General features: G+C 39.8%; 1 protein-coding gene across 1 annotated transcript; it reads right to left on the minus strand.

Moving 5' to 3' along the window:
- Nucleotides 1-2879: 2879 nt before the first annotated feature.
- On the minus strand, nt 2880-16777 carry RAB22A (RAB22A, member RAS oncogene family). Its single transcript, XM_081917365.1, has 7 exons — nt 16427-16777; nt 12651-12730; nt 10571-10652; nt 6612-6683; nt 6422-6528; nt 5400-5509; nt 2880-4281 (listed from the first exon to the last, which is right to left on the minus strand). The coding sequence occupies exons 1-7, from the start codon at nt 16460-16462 to the stop codon at nt 4184-4186; spliced, it is 585 nt and encodes a 194-aa protein (XP_081773491.1). The 5' UTR covers nt 16463-16777; the 3' UTR covers nt 2880-4183.
- Nucleotides 16778-16897: the final 120 nt, after the last annotated feature.

Genomic DNA, 16897 nt, shown 5'->3' on the forward strand with positions numbered 1-16897 from the left:
TATTAGCATTTGGACTATAATTTGCAACAAGCTCAGTATTTCCCTTCTCCCCTCCGTTCTCGTTTTTCAACCCATGTTAGGCCACATAGCTTTTTCAAGTACAGTGCCTGGAATGTTTTAGATATTCTATTAAGCAATAAGCTCCCAAGATGCATTTACAAGTTCCACTTTTGCTGCAATTTCTAATCTAAAGGGTCATTTTGCACGAAGGTGGAAATATTCTGCCTACTGCTAGGGACCATTACTCTGTTCACTTGCAGAAACCTCAGAGGCTTTGCATGCACATTTAAGGCTGCAGCCCTGCAACACTTATATAAGTCCATTTGAACTCAATGGGGCTTGTTCTTGAGAAGGCATACATACATAGGATTGCTCTGTTAAAATGGTCTTCACTCTGTAGGAGTATTTTTGAAGCTCACCACATTAGTCTTGGACAGAACACAAATTCCTGACCTCTTTCCAAATAGTTGTCTTCAGCTCGGTGTTTAGTAGAATAAAACCAGCTGTGTAACTTTTGGTTTCACATTGATCTGCATGCCCTCATTCCCAATGTCCCACATCTAATTTACATCTTATTTTTCACTTTGGCCAGGTGTCAAATCCTGCTGGGGTAATGGATTGTCCTGTGGGATGGGTGTTAAGTCCAAGAATGTCACCCTTCCAGTACCAGATGCCTTTTTTGTTTAAGCTCTTGCAAGTTCTTTCACAATACAGGTATGCTGTGGCATGCAATGAATGAGAGACCATAAGGCACGCAAGGACAACACAAAGATAACCCACACATCCCGCAGAGGGTAACTACTATGACACAGAATTAATGCAAGATTTTTGTTGCCACATATTTCATTCCAACAGCTAAATGAAGTGGTATAATTTGAACTGTTTTAAACCAGAGACAGATTTAAGCACAATAGCCGAGAGGCTAAAAAGACCCCCAGATGTTTACGGAGCAGATGCTGAAGCTCAAATATCTATCAATTTGCACAATTTGAGATAAGAAGACAGCAGTGATGCATTGCAGACAAGCCCTTTTGCTCGGAAATCTATTAGGATTAATATTTAAATGATTTCAATGCAAATATTTGATTAAACAAGTCCAGTGAACTCTAAGGCAGGTTAACACACTGGCAACGTACCTGATAACTTGGATAGGAAGATGCTTTGAAACACTGCCAAGACCAACAGCTTGTGAGTTGAAGTGTCACATTGCATAACCATGTGGTAACAGAAGACAAGGATATAGTAACAACTTTTAAAAGATGCTACTGGATGTATGTAAAGATATTCTTTGCACAGTAGGTGAAACAAAAAAACTAGTTATGCATAATTGAAAGAAGGGAGCTATTTGGCATCACAATGACACCAGTGAACTGTGAAAGCCACACTGGAGGGCAGTGGCAAGATGTTATCACTGTGCAGAGATAAATTAGGCTGCTATGACTGTAATATCGGGGGGGGGGGCAACAGCCTACTGCTTTTCTTTCTTTGCACAAAACTTACTTTGACTAAGCAGTCAAGCACAGAAAAGTACTTCAGCACAGCAAAGGAACCCCCCCTCCAATTGGAAAAAGGCCATATGAACAAAAATATAAAGCTTTAACAGCCACCAGTCTAGACCAGTATTTTTACAACTCGGCACAGGCACACCTATCCTAGATTTATGCGCTACCACGCTGGGATGGAATGGTTTGTCCTAAAGTATCTATGGAGGCAACCTGCTGATGAACTGTAATTTCATAACCTGTTATTAAAAAAAATTAAACGCACTAACTGGGGACTATTGAGTACTAACAAGGACCTGCATGCCTGTACCAGAGATTCTCATTCTCCCCTTCCCAACAGAAGCTCATTGCACTGTACTGAATGAGGTATCAGAATTTCAAAGGTAGTTTCTAATGAATGCACTGTAAGATGCCATCAGAAGAGGGAACTCTGAGGCCCCTGCTGAAGTCCAATACAGCTCTTTGAAATGGAGCCATAAGGTTCTCACTTCACTGGACTACACTAGCTAAGCTGCCTTGAAAATGCTATGTAGAAAAGTTACCATTACATCCTTGACACACTTCCACTCAGTCTAGTTTGTGCTACTGAATTGGCTGGCAGCATTGCCTTTGCCAGAACCTTGATTAATCAAGGGTACAGTGCCAGTAAGAAACCCTGAATCAACTTGTGATATCAATCTGCTCCAAGCTATATTTGACCAATCCTAGATGCCTTCTGCCAGCTCAGAACTCTTCACACCAGATTACAAAGCAGAGTCAGCTGATTCTTGAAATTAAAATGAAGAGAAGACAGGCGCTGCAAGCTAGTTGAGGTATGGAGCGTGCTGCAAATTTCAGTGTTAACATATATGCACATTTCATTTGGAATAAATGCCATGCTTCAAGCTGGATTTGCTGCAAACAAGACCTTTAACATGCAAATTAGTACTTGCTAGCACTGTGCAGTGATGTTTACACAATGCAATATAACCTTAGAACTTTGAATGCTAGAGAGAAGTTTCACTTACCCTCTAAACCTTAAAGTTAGCTTGCTTATTCGGACAGAATAATTCCACTCACACAAGTTAACTATAGTAGTTCCATTGTGTTAAGAATTGGTCTGAATAATATGGTCTAGTATTTTGAAGTGCAAGCTGTTTCATTTCCTATGTATCCTTTGAAATTTCCTTCTCAGCTGAAAACACTTAAGATGGTAAAATGCCAAGCTAGAGTTTGGGAACAAGCCACCATAGATGCCTCTAGGAGCATCAAAAATCAAAGCCTTATGGCTTATTTTACACATTGTGAGTTTATTAAAGTGGTTATATTCTCAAGGGGGAGAACACACACACCTTTGCACTGGCAGGCTGCAACAAAAATAAATAATGAGAAATAGTATAATAGGGCAAGATTAATTTATAGTTTAATATAAAATGGAAACACAATACAAAGCCAAAAGATAATCTGCTTAAAAACAAGGCTTAAAAAGAGTTAAATCTTCAGGATAGCCCCAAGAGCAAGGAGGCAACGATCTACACTGCCCTACACAACTTGGCTTTGGATCCCTGTTTCTGTTTTCATCATGCAGAAGTGATTTGTTCTGTAAGCAAACCTCAAACTATACGCACAGCAACCTCTACTGGACAGAGAGAAGAGTGTTTTCCAGTACCGTACTAGTAACACGAGGATGCCTGATAAGGCAAGGCCATCTGCGTACAGGCTGGAGTCCACAGCAATTCTGACCCGTGGACTGTCCCCCCTCCCCCCACCGCAGGTGAGGGACTGAAAGGAAAAGAGGTCATCCATGGCACTAACATAATTTATAATACTTTAGGCATTGGTCTCATAAATAAGAGAGTATAAAAACTTGCTCATGCTAAGCAATTGGGAGTGCCCACTATTCAACATGCTTGTTCTAAAACGACTGACAGCAACTGATGCCTGCCAGTTGTACTCAAGTTCATTTTGGTCAATTTCATCTAGGGTTTTTAATGAGAAGCCTACAAAAAAAAAAGGTTTCTATCTATTTTCTTCTATAGTAATTAAGCATAAAATGGCAAGATTGTCTAAGCTCCCCCCGCCCCTCCCCTTTCTGAACACATCTTCAATATCATCAGTAAATAATAAAAGTGCAAGTAAGGTTGGTGACTGGATTTGGTCTTTTTATCAGCTTCATTATTTTTGCAGCTGTCTATTAAATCAGCTGCTCATTCTGTACTTTGGAGAAGCAACCATGAAAACAGTAAGGCTTATTATAGCAACAATGACGAGGAGTGTAGAACTGCATTAAGATCAGAGCGAACATTTCTATCCACAGGGCTTGCCCACTCCCACAAAGTGCTAGTTTCCCTTCCCTCCCTCACGAAAAGACATAGCAAAGTTTTGTTTATAAAAACTATGAAATATTAAGTCTTACAATCTGTATTTCGGAGTTCCTTTCTCATGAGGCTAAAGAAGAAAGTGAAGATGAATTCCCTTTGAGTACAAGAGATAATCCAGACGTTGTATGCAAGGAAGCAGTCCAACAGCAGGATGACTGCAGTCTCCTCAGTCTGTAAAAGCACGCCAGAACTGGCCCATTTCAGGGTCTATGAACACCAGGCAGATAGGAATCCAATACGAGTACGATATACCCAAAATAAACCCAGAACTTCCAAGGCCAAATACTTTATAAAAGCTAGTCTGGTATATGATCGTATCAGTCAACAACAGCTGCGTTTTGTCACTGAAGGCTGTCTTCTAAGTTTGAAGCCCTTACCGCTAGATGGGGGGTTGGTATCTGTTGATGGAATTCTACGACCTACAGAGAGAAAAAAAGCAGTGTGTTATAAGAGAGACTATGAGACACCTTTCCAAATTCTCCAGAGTTCCCTGTAGTTTAGCCTTATGAGTAAGCACAACTCATCACTAATTAGAAGCCTGACAGGCTATAACCACTTGAAAGAAATTTTGTAGGTGACAATGCCGAAACCATTTGCAAGCAGTTCTGATATTTGTTTCTTAAGAAATATATAGTTTATACTGGTAGAAAAATTGTGCTTTTTTTGCTTTAGGATTAGCATCTAGTCACTGTAATCACTGTAATCAGAATCACTGAATGGAGGCGAGAAGAGAAACCAGATGTTCTATTGCTCAAGGAGATTTCCATTGTGCCAGTGGTTGAATAGCACTGGATGCCAAACTAAGTTTGTACATTTTCTGAGCTAAGTAAAGAATACCAATAGATAACTCTGCAGTTATTATTTCAGCTGTTTGAAATTCATCTTTTAAGCTGCACAATCACTGAATGGTTACGGAGCACACTTTTTGCTTCGAAGAAAAAAAAATCACCCTGGATTTAAATGTGGCATACTTTACAGATGCACAATCAAACATTGAAAAGCCCAATCATCTTAATTCTATTAAATTATAAATAGTATTGAGAGGGTGGTATAGAAATGTTTATCACACAATCATTACTTAAACACAGGGTTATTCAATTAAACCGAATGGCAGCACATTAAATGCAAAATTGTCTTGTTGAATTTATTACCACAAGTGGTCTATCCAAATATATCTTGCAGTATGAAAAACTGCACATGGGATTAACTGTTAACAAAGTATTTCTCTATAAATTTCCAGGCCTTTCTCCCCTTGCTGATTTCAAATGAACAATACTTTTCTTGGTATCAGTGTACTTCTTGCTATTGATCCATCAAGCACAACAGAAGGATGTAGAGGGTTAACACTCAAGCATACAGAAGCTCTGACATGAATGACCCAAAGCAGATCATATTGCACTTTCAGTCCCTATCAAATGGTGACATACGTGACATCACGTACAACTGGTAGAAACAGAACTTCAAGCCAAAATACTTGTCAGGTTTCTTTTTGTTAATTGGAGATTGGCTAGAGAAATCCCAATGCTTTGATACTTACTAATTTCTATGAACAGTTCATTTATGTTTATTGCATTTTTTGCACTGGTCTCTACAAATATTGCGTGGATGGAATCTGCATAGTCTTTAGCATCTTTTTCCATGACTTCCCTAAGGAGAAGAGAGAGAATAGTATAAACAAGCCATACCAATTTTTAGAAAAGAAAAAAGTAGGTGCAATTCAATACAGGATTAAAATCTATATCAACAACTAATCTAAACCATGCTTAAGACTATGTACTTGGGAAACATGCTAATAAAACCAAAGATTTTAGTATTTTAACTTTTCGCATGTTTTTAAGTATTGTAATCTTCTTGAATTTATTGTTCTATATTTTTGTAAATCACTTTGAGGTCCCCTCCCCCTTACAATCAAGCAGAGTATTAATTTATGAAATAAGTAAAATTCCAATATAACTTAAGTCCAGGTGTGAGCACAGTGTTGAGACAAATTTCACACCTGGAGCATAAACTTTGTTTCCAACATTACCAAACCATTAGAGGAGTTAATTCAGAAGGAAGACAGAATGGTTAGAGACATTGCAACCACCCACGATCGCACTGGGGCTCACAGCCAAGTTCTCTAACATAAGCTTTACATTGTTGTAGATATTCAAAGGCAACCCTATTCCATCAGCAACTTGTCTGTCTTCCCTTGCCCAGTTAAATCAGTCCAGAGCTATTGTCTCAGGCACCTTTTTCTCTAGCCTCCCTTTCCCAAGAGATCTAATATCTTAATCTTAATATGGTGCTTGCCTCCTGCCACCCTAGCTTGTTCATTCTAGATGCAGCCCACACAGCACCCCCTCCAGGACTTCCATCTCTGAGACACAGGCGGCAAGAGTAAAATTCATGTTGTGAGCCAGTTTCCTTCCCTGCTAGACTTTAATAATCTTGAGAATGTACCTGGTTCAATAGTCAGCAATTTATAAAACCCAAGAGTCTCAAAATATTTCTGAAAATTTCTAACTACAAAGAATGACCGCAATAGCAGGCAGCGAGATAAGATGAGGGTTAATTTACCTTACATCGTTAAGATCACATTTATTTCCAGCAATAGCAACAACAATATTGGGAGGTCCATGCTGTCGAAGTTCTTTCACCCAGTTCTTTAATGTTGAAAATGTTTCCTATGATTAAAGTGATGGAATTAGCAAGCATGTTAACTATTGCCAATAGATAACTTTTTTTTGCAAAAAAATATTTTGGTTACCTCTTTTGTGATGTCATAAACTATAATAGCTGCTGCAGAACCTCGGTAGTACATCGGTGCTAGAGCACGGAACTGCAAAGAGAAGAAATGTGTAAAAAAGGCTTCTGGGTCATATTAAAGGTCATACGGTATAAAATAACTTAGGTCTGGGACAAAGGACATGAATGCCTCATAAAGAATGAATTGTACTTATTGTGACATTTTTATTTTTCCCTTCTGTCAAGCTCAGTATAGTGTGCATGACTCCCCCTCCTATTGTATCTTCACAACAACCCAGGGTAGGCAGAGAGAGAAAGTGACTAGCTCATGGTGATTCAGCAGGATTCAAAGCTAAGTGGTTATTCAAACTCAGATCTCTCTGGTCCTAGTGGAACACAACAGGTGGTCAACCCACAGCCTGCACGTGGCAGCAAAAAATTGCTTAGCAGCATGAGGTTAGTGATTTTTCAGCCACCCGGCAAATTGGGTAAGGTAGGAAGTATTATGTGTGTGTGAGTGAGAGAGAGCAAGAAATAGAAGGGTCCTGTCCACCACCAGTGCCACTGCCATGTGTGGGACTTTGGGGCAATGAAATTGCCCAACTGTGCTCTACTCGCTATGCCACATAACTCTGAGCCATAACAGAAACCTCAGCCAGCATTTGTTTACTGAGGAAGGTGCGTAGAGAGGGGCGGCAAGGAGTAGATCTCTGCTTTGTGTCATATCCAACGATGCCTTAGAAAGCAAAACATAAATACTTTATACTATCTGCGATAGTGAAGTTAAACTATACAATGGTAGTAAGCAGAACCATTTACTTTAAGGTTAAGAGCCCAGGAACAAAGGCTGGATACCATTTAAAGAAAGAAGCTTTCCCCATCCAAGTTTCAAGCTCTCACTTGTCATTTTGCAAATGTTCTTACCATTTATTTATTTTTTGAATTTGAACTTGGACGTATCCAAGAGCACACCTTTGAGCCATGCTTACACTCCCCCACTACCATCTTTTTGTATACTCCATCCTGAATACTGAAATGCCCTCTCTGCAGCATGAGCCATGACATGGAGTGCATAGAGCTTTTTTTTTTTTTAATCAATCTGCGAAACTGCTCTCAATAAAGGAGTAGAGCCATGAAGCAACTGGTATCTTCACTAGAGCTGTATGAACAGTTGCTTTCTTACTATTTGTAAGCCTTTAACAGTGTACACAGACACTGTGCATATGTGATGTGTAAACTTCAAACACCATTTTGAAACCTTAAAATAGTTTACGACAGCACTGGCATTTATAAGTAAAGGTGTTGTTCGTGAAACTCATGAAGCAAACCTAAGTTTTCCTAGTTATGAAAGCTCACATAACAAGCGTCCATGCTGCTTTGTAAGCCATATGTATTCTGACTCAGCAAGTGCGCAGAGCACCTATAGAGGGAGAGCATAAAACAGGAGTACAAGATATTGCGTCAGGGCTCAGTGACTCATCCTAGCTGGACACAGGATAGCACTCTTATAGCCAGGTATAGATCCTAATGCCTGTCCCTGGTCCTCAGTATAACATTTCATCATCAAACATATTGCATATTTCAGCATGAGCTTTCATAAGCCACCCACTCCAAGGATTAAAAACAGAGTGCTGAATGTGGCGACAGAGATGCAGTAAAAGTCTGCTCTTCGTTCCTAATTGTCCATCACAATAATGGGCATTTCGCTAGTACAGTTAGGGAAACTGCATATCACATTAACTGGAACATGGAAGATATTAATTTGCACTTCCCTTTGTGTTCTGGTAAATCTAAACTCTAGGAGAACAAGCTCTAGAATGCATTATTTAAGTTGATGCTCAATTAACAGGAAGAAAGAGAAAAGATTTCGTAACTTAATTCATGTTTCAGACTTACTGCAAGCATGGCGACTAATAAAAAGTCGTCAACGGAAACACCAAGCTACTTACAACAACAGCAAGCAACTGTTTCACATCCTAGTAGCTAAACTATTTTGAGAGGAGGAGTTCTGGAATACTAGGCACAGGTGTTTTAGAGCATGACAGAAGACCACACAGAAAGACAGAAAGGCATACAGATAAGCAATTTTGAGTTGCACCTTTTACTTAGGGAAAGAGAGAATACTCTTGTTTGAAAGGGATTATGCTGGGTAGAAAATGAAGCTGGCAATTATTTTGAAAAATAATTAGAAGCTCAGTGAAGGCAAGGCTTCATCCATGACAGACTAGCAAGAAATGCACGGGAAAGCCGATGAAGGAATAAACTCAAAAACTACAGCAAAGCAACTAAAGATGTACTTCATAGAGGTGGTTTTAATGTGAAGCAAGTACCAAATATGGCCTTTCAGGAAACAGAGAACTGGATATTAATGTGAATTAATTGTGAGGCAATTGTTTCCTTGTTCTCCGATTTCTCTCTTGGAATTGGATTCATGCTGGCCAAGGCTTTGATCACCAGCTGGAGTGGTAGGCAAAGGTTGTGCCCTGTCACCACCCCAATAAGCCCTATAACGTTTTCTTCTTTTTTATACCATGCTGTAGGGTAAAGGGAGAAGACTGCAGTGCTGAGTCAGAGCACTGACAAAGGATCATGTTATTTCCATTGCAAAAGTTGCAAGTTTTACTCCAAGAGTAAAAATAGAAAAGAGGATCCTGCTTTTTCCTCTCTTGAAAGTACTGCACAATCCGAGACAATTAGTTAACAGTGACATGTAGCTGGTTTTATATAAAATAAAGAGTACAAAGCCTGTGTCTTTGTGCTGCTTAAAGAGAATAAAAACAAGACTGAAGAGTTTCAGTATTAAATGAAAATCCTCTGCCAAGCAGCTATTGGCCAAATGTTTGATTCCTCAAAAGCCGGAAAAAAAAGAAAAAGAAAAGCTATTCAAAGGAAGTCACCCAATATCTGAAGTGCACGTTTTGTTTCAGGTACAGTGGAACCTTGGTTTTCAAATGTAATCCATTCTGGAAGACTGTTTGACTTCCGAAATGTTCAAAAACCGAGGATCAATGAGCTGGCTGCAAAGTCAATGGGAAAAAATGAAAAATGCGCCTTGGAAGCCGTTTGAATTCCGAGGTGTGTTCGAAAAACGGAAGCAATTACTTCAGGGTTTTCGATGTTTGGGTTCTGAACTGTTCGGATTCCATGACGCTCGAAAACCAATAGTCTGATTCAGTATAAGGCAGCTTCCTATGTTCTTAAGAAAGCTAACAGCTGACTGGGTATGGAGTCAGGGGCTGGGGGGGAGGGGATTAAAGAGGCAGCACATACTAGCAAGACAGAACGCCTTATGGAAACAGGACAGGTTAAGGAGTGAGGACATGGTATTGCAGATCTTCAGTTGGATGTGGTGGGTGGTGGAAAGAATGTCCCATCTCTACCTTCCAGCCCTTGATTTTTAACACTTCCATGAAAGTGAAAGCTCTACCAATAATGTGTCAAATGATAAAGCTTGAAATGCAGAACGTTCAAGATCCCATTGTATGCAAAAATATATACCCTACATTACTTTCAAGCTCTCGTCAGTCACAGAAAATTTTTAAAAATATATAGTTATGCAAGTCAGAAAATTGGCTTCCAAATTAGTTTAATGCAGGATCATTCCACCACAGGAACACAGATCATTAACTATGTATTAAAGGCATAATTGCTGCCTAGCACCTTTTCCTGTACATTACAATATGCATGCATCTCAAACAATCTATCATGTCACTTTCCTGATCTGAGAAACCAGCCATGCTGAATTATAAACAAAATATTTTAATCCTTGGAATGAATCATATATTTAAAATTTCATAAGAAGTAGACAAATTTAAATCTAGAATGTACAATGTATGACTCCAGGCTTTATCTTAATCTACAAGTTCTTGTTGGGGTAATCAGAGGAACATGTATTAAAGCCATCCATGCCACATTAATAAAGGCTTTATAATGTTTCATCACAACTTTAGGCAAATAAAAAGTAATGGGTAATCTACTTACTCGTTCTTGCCCTGCTGTATCCCATATTAGGAATTTATGCAACTCATTTTGATACTGCACTGTCTTTGTCATAAAAGATGCTCTGAAAAATATTTAATACATAAACGTATGAGAAAATCCACCACCTTGTAACCTTCCCCATTCATAAATATTAAGGATCATATTAATTCCATTGTACAGAATCCAGATAGGTATAACCCTCACATGCTGGCTACACAGATCCATTATTTTAGACATGGAAGGAATAAAGTTTGTACATTTTATCTTTTCTCTATCTACTGATAAAAAAGCATTTATTTAGACAGGAAAATGCTGCAGGCAACAACAATCCAATTGCACCTTAGAAGGGCTAGTGTAAGAAGATAAGCTAGATTACTCTCTTTTGGATCGTTGAGACAAACAAAATCAATTTGGTTTCAACAAGAAGAGGTCACAAACTGTACAAGAAAGTGAATAGCTGCACGCTTAAAATGTAACCTCGCTGTTGTGATAAATCTACAAGGATGGTGGCTGCGCTAGGACTCTAGTCTCCAGACATTATGTGCTATTGAGACATGATTTGGCTAAAATTGGGAGGAGAGTCAGGGATTGAAGCTTGAGGATTTCCTTAACGGTCTTCTTAAACCCCCCCCCCCCAATTCAGGCACTACACATTCTGCACTGAAAGTGTAAAAGCCCCTCTACACCTTATGTCTACTAATACAAAATGTTCATTTTATGAAATGTAAAATAGTTTATTTGCAAAATCAAGGTGGGCAGTCATCCTACATGAGTCAAGAACAATGGCCTAAGCTGTAAAAACAGTCGGTTTCATGTTTAGAGGGATCAACTTTTCTACATCACAAATCTACTTACACCGATCTAAAAGAGTGATATGTGAAATGAAAGGAGTCTCAAATAAAAAGCGGAGCTTTTTGAATTCATTGATGCTATCAGGTGGAGAAAAATACAAACTGCTGTGAACTCCATTCTTGATCTGCTCAGGATTGTTTACTATTTAGAAGCCACTTTGAAAATTAATCTTTTACTTGATACACTGGCCATTAAAAAAAAAAGGAATGAAACTAAAAGTTGTAATTCTACATGATTCAGGTTCTGCATATCTATGAAAACTGTGACACATTTACTCAGACAGCATCTCAGTATTAATGGCTGCTAGCCAACAAGGCAAAGTAGATAGCTTTAGAAATGGATGTGGATCCAACTGCCTTTGTGGAAATGGAATTGCCAGATGCCACCCCCCACCTCCGTTTCCCAGCTGCAAACTAAAAAAACTCACAGGGTTGTTCTAAGAAAAAGAAAAGAGCTGCTGATTCTACTGAAAAATATCTATACAATTAATTGTGGACGACAGTCTTTTAATAAAAGGTAAAGTGGCTTAAACAAATGCTTAATCTTCTCCCAACTGGGCTGCCGTTAAATTTTCCCCATGGTCTCAGGGAAGTTTGTAAGTCATGTAGGAATAGTACTGGAACTGTACAGTGGTACCTTGGGTTAAGTACATAATTCGTTCCAGAGGTCCGTACTTAACCTGAAATTGTTCTTAACCTGAAGCACCACTTTAGCTAATGGGGCCTCCCGCTACCGCCGGAGCATGATTTTTGTTCTCATCCTGAAGCAAAGTTCTTAACCTGAAGCACTATTTCTGGGTTTGCGGAGTCTGTAACCTGAAGTGTATGTTACCCAAGGTACTCTCAATCTCTTAACTGTGGTGAAAAAGGGTTCAGCATTAGATCAATACTGGTCCCAGATTACTGACTTCTACATTCCTACTTATCTGCCATGGAACAAACAGTTTACTTGGATTTTAGCATTTGCATCAAACTTTATACTCCTACATGAGACGTTTCTATGCACAAAGTTCCTACATTGAACTGAGCTGAGATAGGACAGCCCAGTTGGCAAAGCACAAGACTCGTAATCTCAGGGTTGTGGGTTTGAGTCCTACATTGGACAAAAGATTCCTGCATTGCAGGGGGTTGGACTAGATGATCCTTGAAGTCCCTTCCAACTCTACATTCTATGATTCTATGTTTAGTGCTTTCTCTCCCTAAGTTGTTAGTTTCGTTCACTGTCTCACCCAATTGTTGGATTGATGTTGGGATCAAAGCTGTCTTCTACAAAGCGCCACACAATGCTTGACTTGCCCACACCAGTGTCCTGAAAGTAAAATCAGACAATTTAAAGACCATTTAGGCATTGATAGTAGAACTTACGGTAAGTGATTTTTGAAGCAATTGCAGTACAACCCTAAATTTTGATGAAATGGTAGTTTCCTTTCTCCTCAATGTTGATATTGTGAAAAATAAAATAAAAAGTATTACAACAAGCAAATAGATATGTTTAAAACTAAACTAAGCTGTTACGATTCAAACATGTATAGGAAATAATCAAGAACTCAATCTCACATTTTAAGGTAGTAGCCGGAAGTTATTTTCCTCTCCTGAACTATGGGGTATTACAATACTTAGTTTTACTAGAATGAACTAGGCAGAACATTTCCTTCCAACTTATCATACGATTGTAATGTGCCTGAATGGTTCCACGACCACTCCCTATAATATAAATGTGCCACAAACAGAAAGGAGTGAACAACTTCCCTGGCCGATAGATGGTGTAGTTTGGGTAAAAGCTATGCAACTCCAGCAACTAAGTTGAACAACACATTGAAATGAAGGGTGATCCTTCTCCAATTAACTATCTATATGAGGGAGGTAATGTGAAAAAGAAAATTAACCATAAGATAAATTATTATTTATAGCCAGAGAATGAAACAAAGCTTCAAATATTGCTGACTTCCGGGCAAAAGAACTCCCCACATTTGATTTCCCGCTGCATCAGTCTGAGATAGTCTATGAATCAGCAAATGGCAATCCCTGCTCCAAATCAAGCCAACTGAAATGTGCTGCCTGGCCTTCCCAGGCTAGTTAAAAAGTAGTGTGAAGAGACAGATCTTGCCAGAAAGTTATTCCTCCTTTTCTCAGGTGGCCCACTGATAAGACAAGTTGTGGACAAGGGCTCCAGAACAGAAATGGCGAACTTTGATATAAATCTGTTTAAGTGTCATACAACTGTTTTTCTGTTTGTTGTAACGAAAAGTTGGTCCTCTTGAATTTACCTATGTTAACTTTGCTTAATAAAATCCCCCCTTTTTTATTTGACTGAACAGGCAGTGGCTTTTCAACCTCTGATACAGTTAAACAGTATGGAAAAATTTCAGTTATTTTACAAAAACTTTTCTACTAGTGGAGAAGGGTAGAAGGGGAAAATGTATCTTAACTATGAACAAAGAACACGCCTAAGCTTCCTAAAAAAGCAAACTCAGTCAACCCCAGCCTGCAGCAAAGCAGAATAGCAGATGTACAACCACATCTGCAACCCTACAGCTTGCACCAGTCCAGGTGGAAGGTGTCTTGCCTTTATTTTTTGGGTAACTGAACTCTAGGCTGGTGCAGCTGAGAATCAGGCCCCTTGTGGGATCCATCAGGCTTTGAATCCTATGGATCCAAAGCAGCTGTGCACTTGCCTTGTTTTTTAAATATTTATGCATTTTCAAATTTTTGGGCTTGCCTTGTTTGGGGGGCTTTCTGAATGCTAGTGGTAGCTTCCTATAGAGACCTCAGTTCCAGCACTCTGCCCACTGCCTTACCCTAAGCCCCTTCAGAAGCACAGATTCAAGGATTAGGACTGAACTGAAAAATTGCTTGTCAGATAAAGAACTCCATACCTATTGAAAACTGGTCCTCATAATTTTAGGTTTACTATTGTGCACCTAAGTTTAACACAATACACTGTGAGCTACTTTAAAGTAAGTTCCACTGACATCAGTGAGACTTTATTCTAAGTGACAAGTATTGAGCTGTAAATATATAACCAAGTGGTCATTGCCTACTCCAGTCCAACCAATGGCAGTGCTGGATTTTTCTATCCAAGACTGGACAGTATTTTGTACATGAATGCAATACTCATGGATGTTCAACTGAATATACGGAAAAACTTTCTGACAGTAAGACCTCTTTGACAGTAGAACAGTCTCTCACCAGAGGTTGTGGACTCTCCTTCCTTGGAAGCTTTAAAGCAGAGGTTGTAAGGCCATCTGTCATGGATACTTTGCTGAGATTCCTGCATTGCAGGGGGTTGGACTAGATGACCCTTGGGTCCCTTCCAACTCTACAATTCTGATTCTATGATCATATTAAAAAGCCATCATTAGATAATGCCATGATGCTTCCATGCTTTCAGTGAATGTGCATCACTATGGAAACATTTGCATTTGCATGTTTAAGAGAAGCTCTCATTCTCTACTCTATGATGTGTATAACAAACAACTTAAACTCAAAGGTGCTAAACTAGTTGGAGAGTTTCTGCAATGCCTCTTACTCATACAGCCCCACCCTATTTAATGAAAGGCTATACGTAGTTCCAGTAACACACCTGGAAGAATACTAAGGAGCTATGAACAGACTAGATAGTTGGATCTGTTTCTTCTTCAGTACTGTATAAATAAGGACAAAAAAATCAACTAGGCAAAACTCCATAGTTTAAAGCATCACAGCCATGTATGGATCTTAAACGTATGCTTATACGGTTTCATTGTGACAAATGGCAAATTTTGAGAGGAAGTGGTTTAAGTCTTGTGGACAGCCTGTGCCATAAAAATCCAATAACAAGTCTAAACATTCAAGCTACTTAGTAATTCAAGCTACCTAGTGGCCAAAGATTCTGGAACTTGTGAATACTCCTGTCAGAAAATATATAAAGAATGTACCTTTTCCAACATTCTTAAATTTTAACACTAGTTTGACATATACTACCAACCACAGAATGGATTGAAGGGGAAAAAATAGCAGATGTCAATGTTTTCTCATCAAGCCTCTTTTCTCCATCATATACAGAACAAAGCCTATTTCTGCAAAAAATCAATCAATCAGGAAGAAGGGAAAACACACCCTATGTTTGATTCAATGTTGCAATGTTGCACCCTATGTTTGATTGCAATGTTGAAAAGAGAGAAGTCTCTGAAACTTTGGTTTCTATCCTTTCTCCTACTCAGAGAGAAAGTATTTTACAAAGCAATCCTATGCACACCTACTCAGAAATAAACTGGAGTTAGTCAGATGGAACTTTCTCTAAGGTAAGCATCTAACTATAGGGTTAAATACTACCTCTCTCTTTTACAATAAAGGATATGTTGTTTATCCTTAGAAGATGTCAATAGAGGCTTCTTCTGTTTGCTTATTGGATTCCTGTCCCTATGTTTTGAAACTCAAGTTGTGCAAAAAACAAACAAGCCCAAGAAGTTTCTTGGTTTTTAACAAGGGGTAGGCGCGGAGACCATCCAGCGAGGAGGATAAAGGGGCAACAGTTTTCATAACTACGAGCAAAATACTTCTCGTTGGCAGGAAAAACAACACACACACACATAAAATGTGTGCATCTACTTTGAAGTAAGTCCTATTGAAAGACGTGCGGCTTATACCTGGCTCGGAAACGACAAAAGTGGTATGGCAGCAAAACAATACAGGAATAGCTGCAACCGAGTTCCAACCAATTCAAGGCCACAATCCCAAGGTGGTGGTGGTGAACCTCGTCGTATCACATTTGGACTTACTTCCGAGTAGACAGGAATGGGATGGTAGATCCACCCCAACCCCCTGGTAACTATATAGGTTCAGGCGTGTAGGAAACCCGCATTTGAAAGTCCCTTTGTGGAAAGTGGTAGATAATAGAAAGAAGAAAAGGCCAAATTTCCAAACCCTCTTTCTATGGGGGGGTGTGTGTGTGTGTGTAGGGGGTGTGTGTTAAGGGAGACACTGGCCACCACTCCAGCCCCAACTTCCCTCCCCTGCTACTTACCCCCAGCAGGCAAACTTTGAGCTCCCTCAGAGCCATGGCTGGGGAAGGAGAGACGGCTCTCTCGTCGGGAGCGCAGCAGGCACAGCCCGGGTAGCCCCTCCTCGGAAAAAGGCGCACATCGGGGAATTAAAAAAAAACCAAAACACCGCCTCCTCCTCCTCCTCCTCAAGTCTACCCTTCAGGCGAAAGTCTCCCAGGGATAAAATGAAGGCGTGGGAGGATTTGACCCCAAAATAATAATAAAAAAAATCAACTCCGAACCGCCTCCTCCCTCAGCTCCGAGTCACAGGTAAAAAAAAACAACCCTCCTCTTCCTCCTCCTCAGGCTCCGCAAACCGGGCGCCATCTTGGACGGCCCATTGACTATCACCTGACCCAGACTCCCCACCCCTTTCGGCGACACTGGGGGGGGGGAGGAGGAGAAGAAGGGGGCCTGGGCCGTCACGCCTCCCCACAGCGCCTCTCTCGCTG

The sequence above is a fragment of the Podarcis melisellensis genome (genome assembly GCF_964234715.1).
Source record: "Podarcis melisellensis genome assembly, chromosome: 6".
NCBI lineage: Eukaryota > Metazoa > Chordata > Lepidosauria > Squamata > Lacertidae > Podarcis > Podarcis melisellensis.